The 15,124-nt window shown below is 29.4% G+C and overlaps 1 protein-coding gene across 15 annotated transcripts in view; it reads right to left on the minus strand.

Annotated features, from left to right (window-relative positions):
* Positions 1-15,124, minus strand: part of LOC132722256 (endothelin-converting enzyme homolog) — a 138,208-nt gene that overhangs the window by 21,355 nt on the left and 101,729 nt on the right. For 13 of the 15 annotated variants that reach the window (XM_060706721.1, XM_060706712.1, XM_060706711.1 and 10 more), the window contains one exon: positions 1,608-1,668. In XM_060706721.1, coding sequence (XP_060562704.1) covers positions 1,608-1,668 — 61 coding nt within the window. Of the gene's footprint in view, positions 1-1,607; positions 1,669-10,645; positions 11,060-15,124 lie in introns of those variants that run through there. The other 2 variants (XM_060706716.1, XM_060706725.1) reach the window with 2 other exon arrangements.

A 15,124-nucleotide genomic window follows, 5' to 3' on the forward strand; every position in this document is an offset into this window, starting at 1 on the left:
AGGTTATAACGTGACTGAAAATGATGAATTCCAAGAATTAAATTCTGCATAGACCTGCTGGAACAGATCTCTTTCCATCGATACGATTACAGTAACTTCCAATCCGTCTAATGCGGGTTAATGAGTACAGACCAATTGTTTCACAATCGGCAACATGCTTTTGTAATCTGGCGATTACTGCACATGGCTTCATTGTCATTTGACATGGAAGCACAGTTAAAAAATGTAGAAACAAGATTATTTACAGTTTGTTATGAATGCATTAATACAATATTTCAAATCAATTTAAGGTTTAAATGAGTATCTCAATGAAATGACCATGAAGAGCAATTTATAAAAATACTATTTATGATATTCCAATACCAAAATAGTTTGTATAGGGGTACAAATAGAAAACAACGTTTACTGAAATGTCAGCATGTAAAACAATAATTAGAAGGAAAAAAACACAAATAAACAAACACAAAAACCCCAGCAAATTCGGCTGAAGGACATAATGAAAACTTTCAAGTGCAATTCACTACATTATAACAAATAGGATAAATCGGGAACATTAATGAGAAAATGAGGGTTACAACGTCGAGGACCAATAACAGAAGCAACTAATTTGTCTTTGATAAATCATGTTATTTAATTAGGAAACAATACGGAACTCTTTCAAGAAGTGCTTGATACTGACAAGTCAATCTTAATAAATCTATATACTAATGAGAAATCTGACAAGTAAGAGGGTATAACTAAATTTCCCTTTTCTCTTAAAGTAAGCTTAGTAACATACACGTATAATCAACTTATTTTTGTTTTGCTTTTACAGGCACTAGTAATCATTGTTACAAATACTAGCTGTGTTTCATATTTACATGTATTTGATAAAAATTAAGAATTTACTTGTGTAACAGCTTGTGTTATTGCTAAAGTTGGTATCGGGGTACATTGCACATATTTTTGAATAACATAATACGATAAATCACAAAAAATAACATAAGTAATGAATAATTAGAGTAAAAATGATGCATGACGTCCCTCTAAAGGGATCCGTTATTGCATGTGTCGTCTGATGATGACGGTTTGTTCCCTGTATGTCGCGGCTATTTTGAAGCATGTTGCGGCTACTGTGTAGCACAAGACACAACAATCATCAAAATGAAAGGTTGTTTTCTTATAGTTGAAAAAGTCACCTTTGTCTAAACAAGATCAGTATGCGCTTATTATGTTATAAGTTCGGAAGGAAATAAAGCAAAGCATATACTCTTTTGAATTATAAAAACACCAAAATAGCTGAGAAAGATTTGAAACAGAAAAAAGATAGTTGCTTTAAAGTAAAATGCTCTGCTTTTCAAGAATCGAATAATTAAAAGACAAAACGCACACTTTCATAATATTTATCTAATATTCTAAGTTTGTAGTCTCATTAATATTCGCACTTTTAAGCTCACGGAGGAAAGACAAAAGATTTGATAACCCAAAACTAATTTTGTAAAGGCAGCTTTTACTAAGCAGTCTGATGCATGATGCATTTTAAGAAGGTATCAACACTGTTCAGTTAATATGCCACAACTAATGGTAAAAGTACTTATTTATAAAATACAAAATATATAAATTAGTACCTTAATATTATTATGTCTACCATTCTCATTCAAAGGCTCGCTTTCTTCTATGCAATTGGTTCTGAAAAAGAAAATAAAATAGTATAAGATATTTTTCCATCACATTTAAATAATATTTCAACTAAATAATAAAATTATCATAAAAGCAGGTGTTTGTTAATTTATGGGAAAACAAAATATAAATTAATTTGCAGTTCGTTACAGTACGGTTCCAATAATGTGCTAAGTGAATTTGTCTTTGACGTAAACTGCAAGATTTAATGGTGCGAGAATCCTCATCATTAACATACTTAGGCTACTTCCTAATTTAAGGAGTGCTGATTATCTAATTAGCTTGATAGATGGTTTACAAATTAGAACAAATGGTTGCTGAAAGAGTTTCTTGACGACAATAAAATACGGTCGTTTTTAGTTATTGGAAACTTGTTTCGTTAGCACTTGAAAAAAACAAATATCCTTTAGATTGAATTAAAATAAAGGATTTTGTTTATTTGTGTGCTCAAATAAGTGAAAACTGCACTCAATTATCAAACGTTTTCCCTCGGTGATTAGGCGATAAATTGTTAAAGCGTCATATGGCGATATTCCGTTTACATAATGGGAGACTTATTTTGATGTCATTCTGTTTGTTATTCCAGGTATTTAAGTTTTTTGTGAACTACCTGTATAATTTTCTTACATGTGAACATTTTTAAAACATTTTTTTAGACTCAAACGTTTTAAATCATAGGCACGACCATTAAACAAATAAACTTAGATCTGAAACTGACTTGTAATGACTTGTAAAATTTGGACATTTTGTTTAAAAATACATTTACTGAGCAATTTATAGAAGGTTAAGTAATTCATATTATCCCTGCATAGTCCAAACGACTTTGTGTTATTTGTTTTAAATCAGTTACGAAGTAAATATATTTCCTCAAACAGCAGCTGTGTTAACTATTCTGTGGTCATGAAATATGCATGTTTCATACTTTCCTTTATTAGAACCTTGTTACTGGTAGATAAACTAATTGCCTTAATGGCAAGTTTTAGACCGTATTTCTCCATTTAGGACAATAAAAATAGATATTGATTGTGTAGAATTTCTTAAATAAGAAAGCAACTGACATAATACAAACCATAAAAGTAAAATTAACCTATAACTGATTATAACAAGCATTTATCTAAATAATTACTGCGCATTTCAAAATGCATATCAAATAACATATCAGCTTATATTTATTTGTGAACATTACAATGTGAACAGTATTCAGCCATTATGTGCAAGGTAAAATAACACCAATTACATACATAATGCGTAGGAATAGTTGTCAAGCCTTGTCCCTTTTAAACAGGAAATTTTACTGTAAAATTACATTTAAAAACGACATCAATACTGTCTGATTTGCAGCTTTTGTTCTCGGTGTATGTCAACAGAAATCGGCAATATCAATTAAAATACAATTATTCAAAAGCCAATACCAAACAAAACTTATCGGCAATATCTGGTTTTACAATCATTCATATAGCAATGAAGCCGCCCTCGCAATATACAATGATTTAATATGAAACAAGATCTCTGTCGATAGTTCTATACTCACACGTTTATTAGCACGTATTTCAAATTTCAACAGCATTGAAACGTGTCATCATGGTGTGTCTATTAAATTTTTCTTACTGTGTAAAGAGATTCCTTTTTGTCTAACAAGGTTGTGATGTACGATGTGCTACATAAGAAACACAATTTTAATCATCCGAAGTCTATGTCCAAAGAACAAAAATTGCTTTAAAAAGCTCTCGAAGACAAGTTACACTGAGCAATACATTCAATTGCCCTTGGGAAAACAACACCTGAGTGCGGAAATATGTGTAATGCAATTCAACAATTCAAGTATATTCTTTTAAAATTTCTTTTTTTGTTTCATTTTCATGTGTATAATCAAACATTTCATTCATACACATGTCTTGAAATGACGATCGTGTTTCTTTTTGCGTTAACACAAAATCTGTATAATAAAATCAAATACATATACAGGATGGTTTATTGTCATAATCTAATTATATCGGAAATTCGATGTTGAGATAAATTCTTATAAATGTTATTTATTCTTTTGGGGAACAGGAAAATTTCATTTTTCAAGTATTTATGTCTGACTTATTCAAAACAGCGTCTTGTTCACCTCAGCAAGAACATAAAGTCCAATAGTTGTCAATGTTAGTGAATGAGTTACGCAAATGGTAACGTAATTATCCCGCCTTTGGGGAAATCATTTTGCACAAAATAAGACTTTTAACTCAATTATTCCAAGCCAGGGATCATTCGAGTTACCTAAGTACATTATTCAAAAGATTTATTACTTGCAATGCCCGTCGTCTCATTAATATGGTATTGCAGAAGTTTATCTAATGCCAGAAGGAAACCAATCTTGTCAATAAGCAATAATGCTTTATCTTGTTTATTTCTACATTATCTTAATATTGTACTGTGAAAAGCAATCCGTCGATTTGAATGTATGTTTATTGTGTAAAATTGTTTCAATCATTAAATCATTTACAACAACGATTAGAATTAGTGTTACAGTGATTTATTTATACTGCACGTTTGTAACGTCGCTTTTGATTGGATAATAGTGACGTTTATATAAATTTATATACATGTTCCCGACTGCTGTCATTTTCTGCAGAAACCTCAGTATTGTCTCTAAAATAGTTTGCTGTATTATAACTCGTTATAAATATTCCTGACAGGTTATATGACCGTATATAACATGTCAAAAATCTTTATACCCAATAATATATGTTAAGACCTCAAAAGTACGCTGTAAAGTTGAGCGGTGAACGCATCGAAGCCGTGGGGTCTTGAGCTAGAAACTAATAACAAATCACGCCCTATACAAGTGACTTTAAAGAAATGTATAAGCTATAGCGCGTAACCTTTTTAACAGACCAACATGTTCTACTTTTAGCTTATTCTTATTTAAAGGATTTCAAATATCTTTTTTTCTTTTTCCAGAAAAGGCTCCTTTTTTACTTTCCCTCCCTGCTCACTGAACTAGGCATTCTGCTTTTATTGATTTCCTTATAAAATTGTTCCATCATTAAAATAATTTAATTGCATAAGTTCATTCCAAAGGGATTTCAGTACCTTTTATCTTTTAATTGATCTATGAGTGTTGTCATTTATTTCAGATTTAAACATGAAAGCTCAACACTCATCACTGAAGTTAAATCCCCTGCTGCAGCTTCTATCCATTGGTATTTATTTTACTTTCCCGCTTTTTCGTAATTAGAAAAGTTGCATGGAGTTATCACTAATTCAAGATGTGCAATATATAATTTCTTATGACAAGGCCACGTGTAAAAGTCTTTGAAGCTCTTATATACATTGCATAGAAATTCCGTTAACAAAAATCAAAGGAATCTTCATGGATTGACCTTCTATATTTTCATGTCAAAATATTCTATTTCCCTCTCTTCACATGTCATCATAGACAAGTCATTCAAGCGTATTTGAGCATCGTACAACAGGTCTGACTCGAAGCGACGTTTCATTTAAAATACAATAAAACCATACTATAAAGCTATAAGGGCTGTTTTATTATCCATTTCTATACATTTGTGAAAGTGATTTGAATTGCATCAATCATTCAATGTAAGTATTCCAGTATAGACTTTTTATCACGGACAAATATTTGTGTAATACTGGGTATATGTTAGCTATTCAAAAGTATATTCATCATATCTTCTAAAAGAAAACAAATGTGATATTTCCTTAAGTGTGGCATACGCCTTTAGTTCCATTATTACAATAACATTACGCCTCATTTTTATGTGTTTACAATGTATTCAATGCGTCCACATAAACAGTTTCTTTCAGTTTACTATATGTGAAATAACTCAACTTAATAAATTCTAAAAAAGCAACATCATCAAAATAAACAGCTTTCCCATGAAAGTCCTACACGGATGCTGAAACAAATCTTAAATTTTAACATATGAAAAACCTGTGTTGATGAGCCGTAAAACCAAACCAAACTAAAACAAGCTGAACTTTTAAAACTCCCATACCATACAACTATAAAAAAACAAATTTAGTTTAAAAGTTGTTTCATCCAATTGATTGCATGTTTACTGTCCTGAATCACCAAGCAGGAAACCAAATAGAATTACTGTCACTTCAAATCCTTCGCTTTCTCACAGACTGACAATGCCTTTTGGGAAATCATATGGTAATAAATGACCAACAAACTTGTTGCAATTCATGAGAAACAATTCTTCACAGATTTTGCTCGTGGCGTATTCCGAATTTTATATTTTTTTAGGTAATCAAAGTGTGTATTGCTTTTTCCCAAAATAGCTATGCTACTGAAAGAAATAGATTGATCCAGCGAAGTGTTTATACGTGTGTATACATTTAAATTGGTATAAATGCGTTTCTTAATCGATATATTGAGTAATTATTTTGTTAAACTACAATATAGTTTTCAAATTTTAAAATATATTTTGAAACATCAACAACAATAAGCTATCAATGAAAATATACAAGTCATTTTACACTCTATTACTAGTCATTATATGACAGATATAAATGCACAAATGTACGCTACTGAAAGTACTTTACTGAATTAAAATATTTATGTTCATATTATATAATATTTGTTTATGTATTTGACAAAAGTGTTCATTTGAAATGCGTTCAGAAATGTGTTATTCAAAAGAGGCCCATGTCAGATTTTTATCACACGACTAAATTTTACAACACAAAAAATGGTTTATAAAATTAGTTTTATTTATAACAGAAGCTCAACACATGGTTTTAATATTGCACGTAAAATAACGAAATACATGTACGCAATAGTGTTATATGCAATAGAAAACAAAGGAAGTCATGTGCTATATACATGTTTCACAGTCAGTTCTTATTTATCAAGTGAGGATTTTTGTAGTACAAATGCATTGTACAAATCAATTTCAATCTCATTATTTTTGTCGTACAAATACATTGTACAAATAAATTTTAATTTCTTTATGGCGACTAAATGATTTTATAGCCATTCTTGTTTTCAAAAAAAAATATCATTTTCATATATTGAACTGTTGCATAAAACAAGATATCCTAGTCAGATTCCGTATATTAGAAATATTTACTATCACTTAATATTTATCTCTGTTTTCTGGATATATCGAGTTGCATATTTTGAAGACAATCTTACTGTTAATTCTCTCTATAGCAAGAGTTTATAAAAAAGTAAATGAATTTTACATTAAACTCACTTACAATCTATGTATTGTTAGGTTGTAATAAAGTTATCTATTTGTTTGATATGTACTCTTCAGAATAAACATGTGATTGTACACGTGCATGATTTGTTTCACAAATATTATTATGTTAAAATGTTATGTTATTATATTATAAATCACATTTTTTACCTTTTAAGTTTCATGCGACCTTATTCATACTAACAGAACGGTGATGGACCTAATTACTATTGATACAAAAAATACAAATTGCATTTACTTTACATTTTCAACGATATTTTTCACAGAAATACAAGCTATGTACTTAAATAATATGAATAGACGCTTAACGCCTTGCTAATGAACAAACAATATTGACCGGTCAGTCAGCATGTTGTTATTTGACCTATCTAAGTCAAATTCAATTAAGCACCCCCCTTGATTGATGACACATTGGTACGCGGGGTTGCCTGTTCTCGGATAATAAAGGAAACAAAAGATGCCATTACTGATTTTCGTCAGAAACTAGCAGATGTTTTTAGGTGAAAGGTTTGCTCTTGTCTGTATTTATAGAAATTATTTTTAGATATTCCTTTTACATAAGTAATGAAAAGATAATTTGAGCAGACTGTTTATTCATTTTAATGAGGCTTACTGATACCTACAAATAACCTATATGTAATGCTAAAATGATATATTTAATGCTTAAGTGTTTGTGAACTAATTATTGGGAGAGATAAAGTCAAAATGTCAGCTTACATTTTTGCTACTTTCAGCTTCTTCTTTTTTATTTCGAAACATGCATAAAAAGAAATAAAAATAGAAAATTACAATCGTTGTCTGTGATTAATGAGATACTGAACAGTGCTGACAGACGGACAGAAACGGACATTTATTGCACAAATTCATACTTCCAAATAACCAGGATATATAAATCAGTGCTTGTGTTTAAATAAAACGGCATTTTTTAGACTTGAAATATATTTTTCTCAATCCAACTTTTAATTCACGGCTTCTTTCACAAGACCGTTATTCCCTGTAGACATGAATAGACTCACGATCTTGCTTACTTATTTTGCCTAGGAAGAATATTTCTAATAATTATATGTCAAGTAAGAACAAGAAAAAATATGTAATATTGTTAAATACATTAAAGATGTTTTTAACTTAAGAAACAATACCCTTGAACATATTTCTGTTTGAAATATCAATTATTCTCATACTTTGTATGATATTTGAATGCTTTTGTATATATTATACAATATGCCTGTCTTTGCCATATATGTTTATTGTAAATATGGCCAAAGACATTTTACATGTCGAAAGCCAATACATTTTGAAACCTTTGAAACTTTAGTGACAGAAGAAGGGTTTTTCTATTTAACTTACTTACCGAACTTTTTCGGTTCTGTGAAAATATTTTTACCTTTTACTCAATATGTCATCAACAATGCATTACTATCATGTAGTGTGCGTTTTCCTACATGCGACCAAAAACACTACTTATATTTCTATTGTATTCTTCTAAAATCACTTTACGTTGTACTGGAAATCGGTCAAAATAACACAAAACACCCTTACCATATTATATATATTAATTTAAGCAATAAAACTACAAATTGATTCATGTCAAAATAATATAACAAACACACAAAACAAAAGTATCAAGTTTTAATATTCTAATCATTTGTGCCCTCTCCTAATAATATCCACTTCTGTTCGTCCTTCTATGAGATATATCTTTTCAAATATCATCCGAAGTTTAACTACATGTATCAACAAAAATGAACTATGTTAATATTATGCATGCAGTATTTTTCCAGTTTTGAAACAGATGTATTTCCTTTCATACATTTAATCGATCAGCTACCAATTTTCTTCTTCTTTGTAAAATAAAAGATAAAAATTGTAACATATTTTAGAAAAAAGAAAACTACTCCAATTACTAGAATTATTGAATTAGGAATAGCATATTTAGCTGAAATATAAAAAAAAGAAGAAAAAAAACAAACAATTATATTTTTCAGTATAATAATTCATTCTTCATTCCAACTTTTACATAAAAATACCTTAATCGCCTAATATCTGATTATGTAAAGTCTCAAACTTCCTAGTTTATTTCCGAGATAATAATTGCTAGACTTAAAGTTTTACAAATTTACCTCTGTTATAGAGATAATTGACCTGTGTATGCACCATTGTCGAATGCTCTGCTCCGCAGTGAATTGCATGACGTATTAAATGCACAATAATTTGGAATTCTTTCGTTTGGTGTGTAATATAAAACATGACAATTGTGACACGTTAAATAACATTATCGTTGTAAAAATGTAATATAAGGGAAAAAAAGATCTATGATCGTTTCATGACAAAACTATATAAAGGAACATACTTCGTTAAGCTATCGACTGATTAACGTTGGCATACATTGTCTAAAATAGACAAAATTATAATTATAACTAAGTCGTGCATGAAAAGACTATGGGATTGCTAGAACTTCTTCAACCCAAATTAGGTCGCCTTTTGTATTTTCCTTAAAACAAAGCAAGTTGGATTATGCACGTAAATATTAATAGAATTCATAGATTTTTTCTTCTTTACATCTTAACCAAATTTACTTCCGATGTTAACTATTGCAACAGTCTTTTTACTATCATGATAAAATTTATATTACTATTCAACCAATATATCTTCTGTCAATTGTATTTCAGGAGATACATATTGCTACAATTACTAAAAGGGTGTTTCTTCAGAAACATTTCCCCCCATTTTTTGTAATAATACACCTACGTAATAATACATTTGATATTTGTTTTTCAGTCTATTAAATATAAAACTAAGCATAGAAGTCTCATTTTACTTCAATAACATGTTAACTGTTATTGAATAATGTCTAGCTCTCGAAATAACAATTAGATATTTAACGCTTTTCCAGTTTACTGCTTTAATTGTTTGTCACATATGCAAACATTCTAGAATAAATTTTATTAATGAAAAGACACAGAAAAAACTTAGCAGTCCAGCTCTGAGTGATTTTAAATAAGGAAAAGTGCTGATTAGACAGAAAGCTGAAATTCGAAAACAACATTAAATTTCATTGTTTGACATGAACAAGGAAAAACGAGCAATTAAATATCATCTGAAATATATTGCTAACATGTTTCACAGCATGCAAAATGTCAGATTTCTTTAATGCACCAATACACAGAAAACTGAAAAAGTTTCTCATTCATTTGATTAATATGTGTTTATGAAATTATCATTCTTTTAGATTGTTCAATCAATTCATATATCATATCATTTTTTCATCAGTTGAACACCATGTTAAATATATCTTATACTCAAAGTAAGCATAGTTTTTCATTAACAGGCAAATAAAGATAATTTTTTATTATAATATAGATAAGATATGGCTATTATTTAAAACATTTGGCTTTTAAATCAATAGCTTTTGTTCCCCTTTTCTCAGTTACATGGTTCGAAATACGTTTAGTGTAAATAAGTGAAAATCTACAAATTTAACAGAACAATGCACACATTTTCCTTTCTTTGAGATAGCTTATCCACAAAAGATTGTAATCAAAAATACACAAATTTGTTATCAATTATTGTTTTATCTGTTTAGTGTTTTTTCCAGACCATTAAGTCAAATTTAGAACCGATTTTAATTTTAATGTCAATATATATATATCTTTGAATGTGCAATAGCACTATGACATTAATTCAAAATATTTTTTTTTCTAAAAATAAAACAAACAAAAAACCATAATATTAAGCATTTTTCCTCAACATAAAAGATTTGTTACAAAAATGTTTACCTTTTCCGTGTCGTACATACAAATGTGACTTCCGGTATATCAAGAAGAGTTTCATGAGTGCCATACGAAGCCATCTTATATCGTTATTTTTGCCATTTTGGCATTTCTTATGTATTAAGCAACTTTGATATAATAATAACACATGTCAAACGTTATCTCAAAAGTTTAAATCCGTAACGTTTTTTTCCACATTTCTAAGCTTGATATTTACACAAAAACGTTCCTTTCCATAGAAACCACTGTCACGATTTGCCATTAAACACTAAATAATAACTTACAGAGGAGAATTTCGTATCTCATGAATATTACCGAGAATCATTCATAGACGATGCTTTATGATATTCCATTCATAGCTGTGCTAAATCATATTCCATACCTTACGAACTTCCCTCTAATAAAAAGCGATGCCTACTTCGTTTCTGAAGCCGTGAACCATTATCGAAATAAAACATGCAATCTTCGACATGCGACGGTTTGTTCCCAATAAATGTGCCCAGAGGAAGATCTAAACCAATACTATGCTAGAACTTAGAAAATTAATGAGTTTTGCTTCTATAGCATCACTTTCTCTCTCTGCTGGTATTAAGATTTAACTGTTCCCGCTCGAATATTTATCGTCTATTTGCACTATTTTGTCTTTGAGTTGTAAGAAATGCCAATTACAATTGAGTAACACATTCATAGTTCCAGTCCAAAAAATGTATCGGATCTGCTTAAGTCTTTCATCTATTATAGCGATTCCTAAGATGAACAGTCAAATAATAAATAATGCAAATACCTACTAAATTTTAACTATGTTTAAGACTTTAAAATAATACAATAAAAGAAAATGCCTTTATTTTCAATGAAAGCAATATAGGTTGTGTAAAACAAATTTTAATCACTTACCATGCAATACATGAAATAAGCTCACTTTGAATTACATCCTTGCTTTATCTCATCTTTTTTAATTGTTACTTCGAATATTCAGATAAATTGTATTGTTGTTTTTTTAGAATAACCAAAGATCAATTATTTTATTACTAAGAAGTTGCATTGTTTTCTTTACTCATTCATTGTTAATAAATATGATCAATATAGAAGCGTCGATTGTTCCTCTAATACCACCCAGGGGATTCAAATATTGTTTTATTGTTTGTCTGTTGTCTTATTATCTATTATTTAGCCATAATATGCATACAGTATTTGTTTATTTTGAACAACAATCATTCATAAGTAATACTATTTACACTTTGGCTTAACCATTGCATTTTAGTTATGAAAAGTGTTGCTAAAGAAGAAAGGTTGCAACATATTATACACGCAACATTTAAACATATTTCATGATTTATAAACTAAGGAAAAATTATATCAATAAAAAATTAGTAAAAATCTACGAAAAGTGCACGTCAAAATTTTAAAGGGTTTTACGAAAGGACGGTAGGTGACGGAAGCATAAAAAACTTTCAAGAAACATTTTAAAGATATCAAAGTAGGCAGTGAATTTGATCTTTACAATAATGTACACGTAAACACTATAATAAGCATTACAGATTATCCTATTCTATTCATGCATGCATTGTCAACAAAACTTCTTTTTTTCCAGATTAAAATTGTTGCATTAAAAAACGACTTCGCCCTGTTAAATTTCTTAAATTTTTCACAAAGTTTACGTTCTATAATATTAATAAATCTTCATAAACATATATTTTATTGTCGTTATCTATTGTCCCCCTGGATATAACGACATGTATACGTTTAAGACATATGCATTCTTATTTAATTTTCATACCAACGTAACCTGTTAATATTTGATGTTGAGACAGCTATACCCAGACTTTATGGTTTTATTCCGCACTAAATATGATACTGAATGTTATTTCCAAAGACCCGTTTTATTGCCTTGTCACTTCCTATTAATATAGTATAGATCATTAAGAAAGAAATTTCACAGCAAGGACTGCGTGCAACGCAATGTGTATTACAGTCGAAATTTTCACGAAAATCCCGTTCCTTATTTTATATTGCATCTTCATGCAAGTCAGAAATTTGCAAATACTAGTAACATTGTTATCTAGTTCATGCATTATAATAATAATGAAATTTTAACCCGTAATGTGCGTTTATTAATTATAAAAATATTTCTTTGAAATACACGAATGCTTTCATGATAAAAGTCGTCTACATAAGTCAACTGATGTGATGATTACTCAAGTAAATATATAATTCGACATAATAAACAAGTGTAAAAATAATACAATATCATGATATTATATGTTATGGCCTAACAAATAACGCATCATCTAAACGGAAAATCTATGCAAAAAAGCTTGTTCTTAAATAAATAACAACCTAACAACAGTTTTATTGTTGTTTTACTTCCCATTTTCAGAAATGAAACACCCTCCAACATAAAAAGGTTGTCTATGTTGTAAGTAGACAGCGATATAAAACATACAATAACCCGTACGACGTCGTTTACTTCCAATAAATCTGCTTTAAATTAGTTGAATAACAAATCAATTTCGAAGTAGTTCTTGTCTTACTAATGGATTTCCTTTTCTCTGGATGTATTAAAGAACTGTGGGTAATGATTTTTTTTGATTTTTTCAAGGCAAATGTCATTTAAATAATGAAGTAATTAGCTTATATTAATAATTTAGCAATATATCTTAAAGATATTGAAAAACAATCATACGAGTTTTATCCTGTATAATATTACACGATCACACAAAAAGAAAAGAAAACAAAAGAAAAGCATAACAGCTTAAACTCCATGGGCAAAAACAAAAAAGTCATTTTTTTTTAGATATTATGGGTAATGGTAGATTGCATTTAAGAACAATCCATGACGTATGTACCATGTCATCATGTGCAAATTGTTTTGTCAATGTTTATTTAACTTTTATAAATTATTTATATCTGTTTGGTTTATAAATAAAAAGTTAAAGATAACACCAACTACATTCAAGTTTTATTAAAAATGGAATACATGCATACAATGACCACAAAATCTCTAAATATCCTTTTTTTTGTTATTGTATTTTATGTCTTTGAAAAAAGATGTAAATTATGCAGTATAAATTATAGAGCAGCAACTAATGGTTCAATAAACTTTCAATAGGTTTATTTTGTAATGAACAAGGAAAATCTATATATAAATTTTAATTTATAGTATCATTGAAATATGTGTGTTCTGTTTAAAAAAGTATCAATTGACAGCCATGTTAGGGCGTCAAGGTTAAAAACTCTTACAGTTTTATTCTTAAACTTAACTAAAGCCAGTTATTACATGTACAAGCGGTAGAAAAAAGGAAATTCTAACTTTTTTTCTTTTGCTATTTTTTTTAAATACAATTAAATGTTCGAGCGTAGAATCAACATTTGCAGGTGAATCATTAATTTGTGACGAGGGAGTTGAAACGACACAGACCATGTGCCTGTTCTTAACTTATTGTTTCCCTTAGCAAGTACCTGATTAGGAAAATCTCGGAAAGTGTTGCTCTGTCCTTAAAATACCTAAGAAACGAATGATTAAACTAAAATGGGTTCAATTAATATCGTCATTGAAATAAATTACATTACATCCGTACATGAGTCAAATAAAATTTAAATCTGATACCTCTTTCTGCAAAACTTAGGATATCTATAAACATATTAGTTTGTATTTGGATTAGGAAACAATTTATTGCAGTTTGCGTCTCGGTGTTAACGTGTACTAGTGAGTCATGAGACAACGAAAACATGCTCGTGATCGGGGCAGGGCTTTTAACACCTGGGTTAAGAGTCAGCTTTTGCCGGCCAACGTCCCCTGTGCGTGCGTTAAAGAGCAAATTGATACTTTAAAATCACTTTCTCTTGTGTACAGTTTCTACATAGTTTCATACAATGAACTTATATTTTAACTTTAAAAGCTCCGGCTTGAGTCACACTATTTTGCTCTACAGTACAGTCATTAATTCAAATAGCCACAGTGCGTGATAAAATTGACAACAAATGTGCATAAAAAGTTAAGAGCAATTACGTTTTCAATCCAAACTTGATTTTCATTTAATTGCTTTCCAGTATTCCGTGCCATTAAAATGTTAAATGCTGAAGGCGCTATTCAATCTCTCTAAAATTCAAACAAACATAATGGTTATTGTTTTATATGTCTCAACCGGAGATTTTCTCTCACTGGAATAACTTTATGAAAACTTATTTTTTAAACATTTTTGCTTTAAAAAAGTATAAAATGTTTTAAAAAAGTCATTTTCTGTCGTAATTTAGTATAGTTTTTGATGTTACATCAAACTGATACGTAACCATTTTAAAGGAGCACACTTTAATATATCGAGAATTCAGTAATACGGGGAAGTTCGCGAACTTTTGCTTCCCCGGCTATAGACTTCACATGTATATTATCAAGAAAATCAAATAAAACAATAAAAAAAAAATGACAAAAAACATTGATGGTATCATGCAAGCCAAGGAATCAACTCTAAACTAAGGATAACAAGA

The sequence above is a fragment of the Ruditapes philippinarum genome, unplaced genomic scaffold, assembly GCF_026571515.1.
Source record: "Ruditapes philippinarum isolate M1 unplaced genomic scaffold, ASM2657151v2 ctg620_1_1_1_1, whole genome shotgun sequence".
NCBI lineage: Eukaryota > Metazoa > Mollusca > Bivalvia > Venerida > Veneridae > Ruditapes > Ruditapes philippinarum.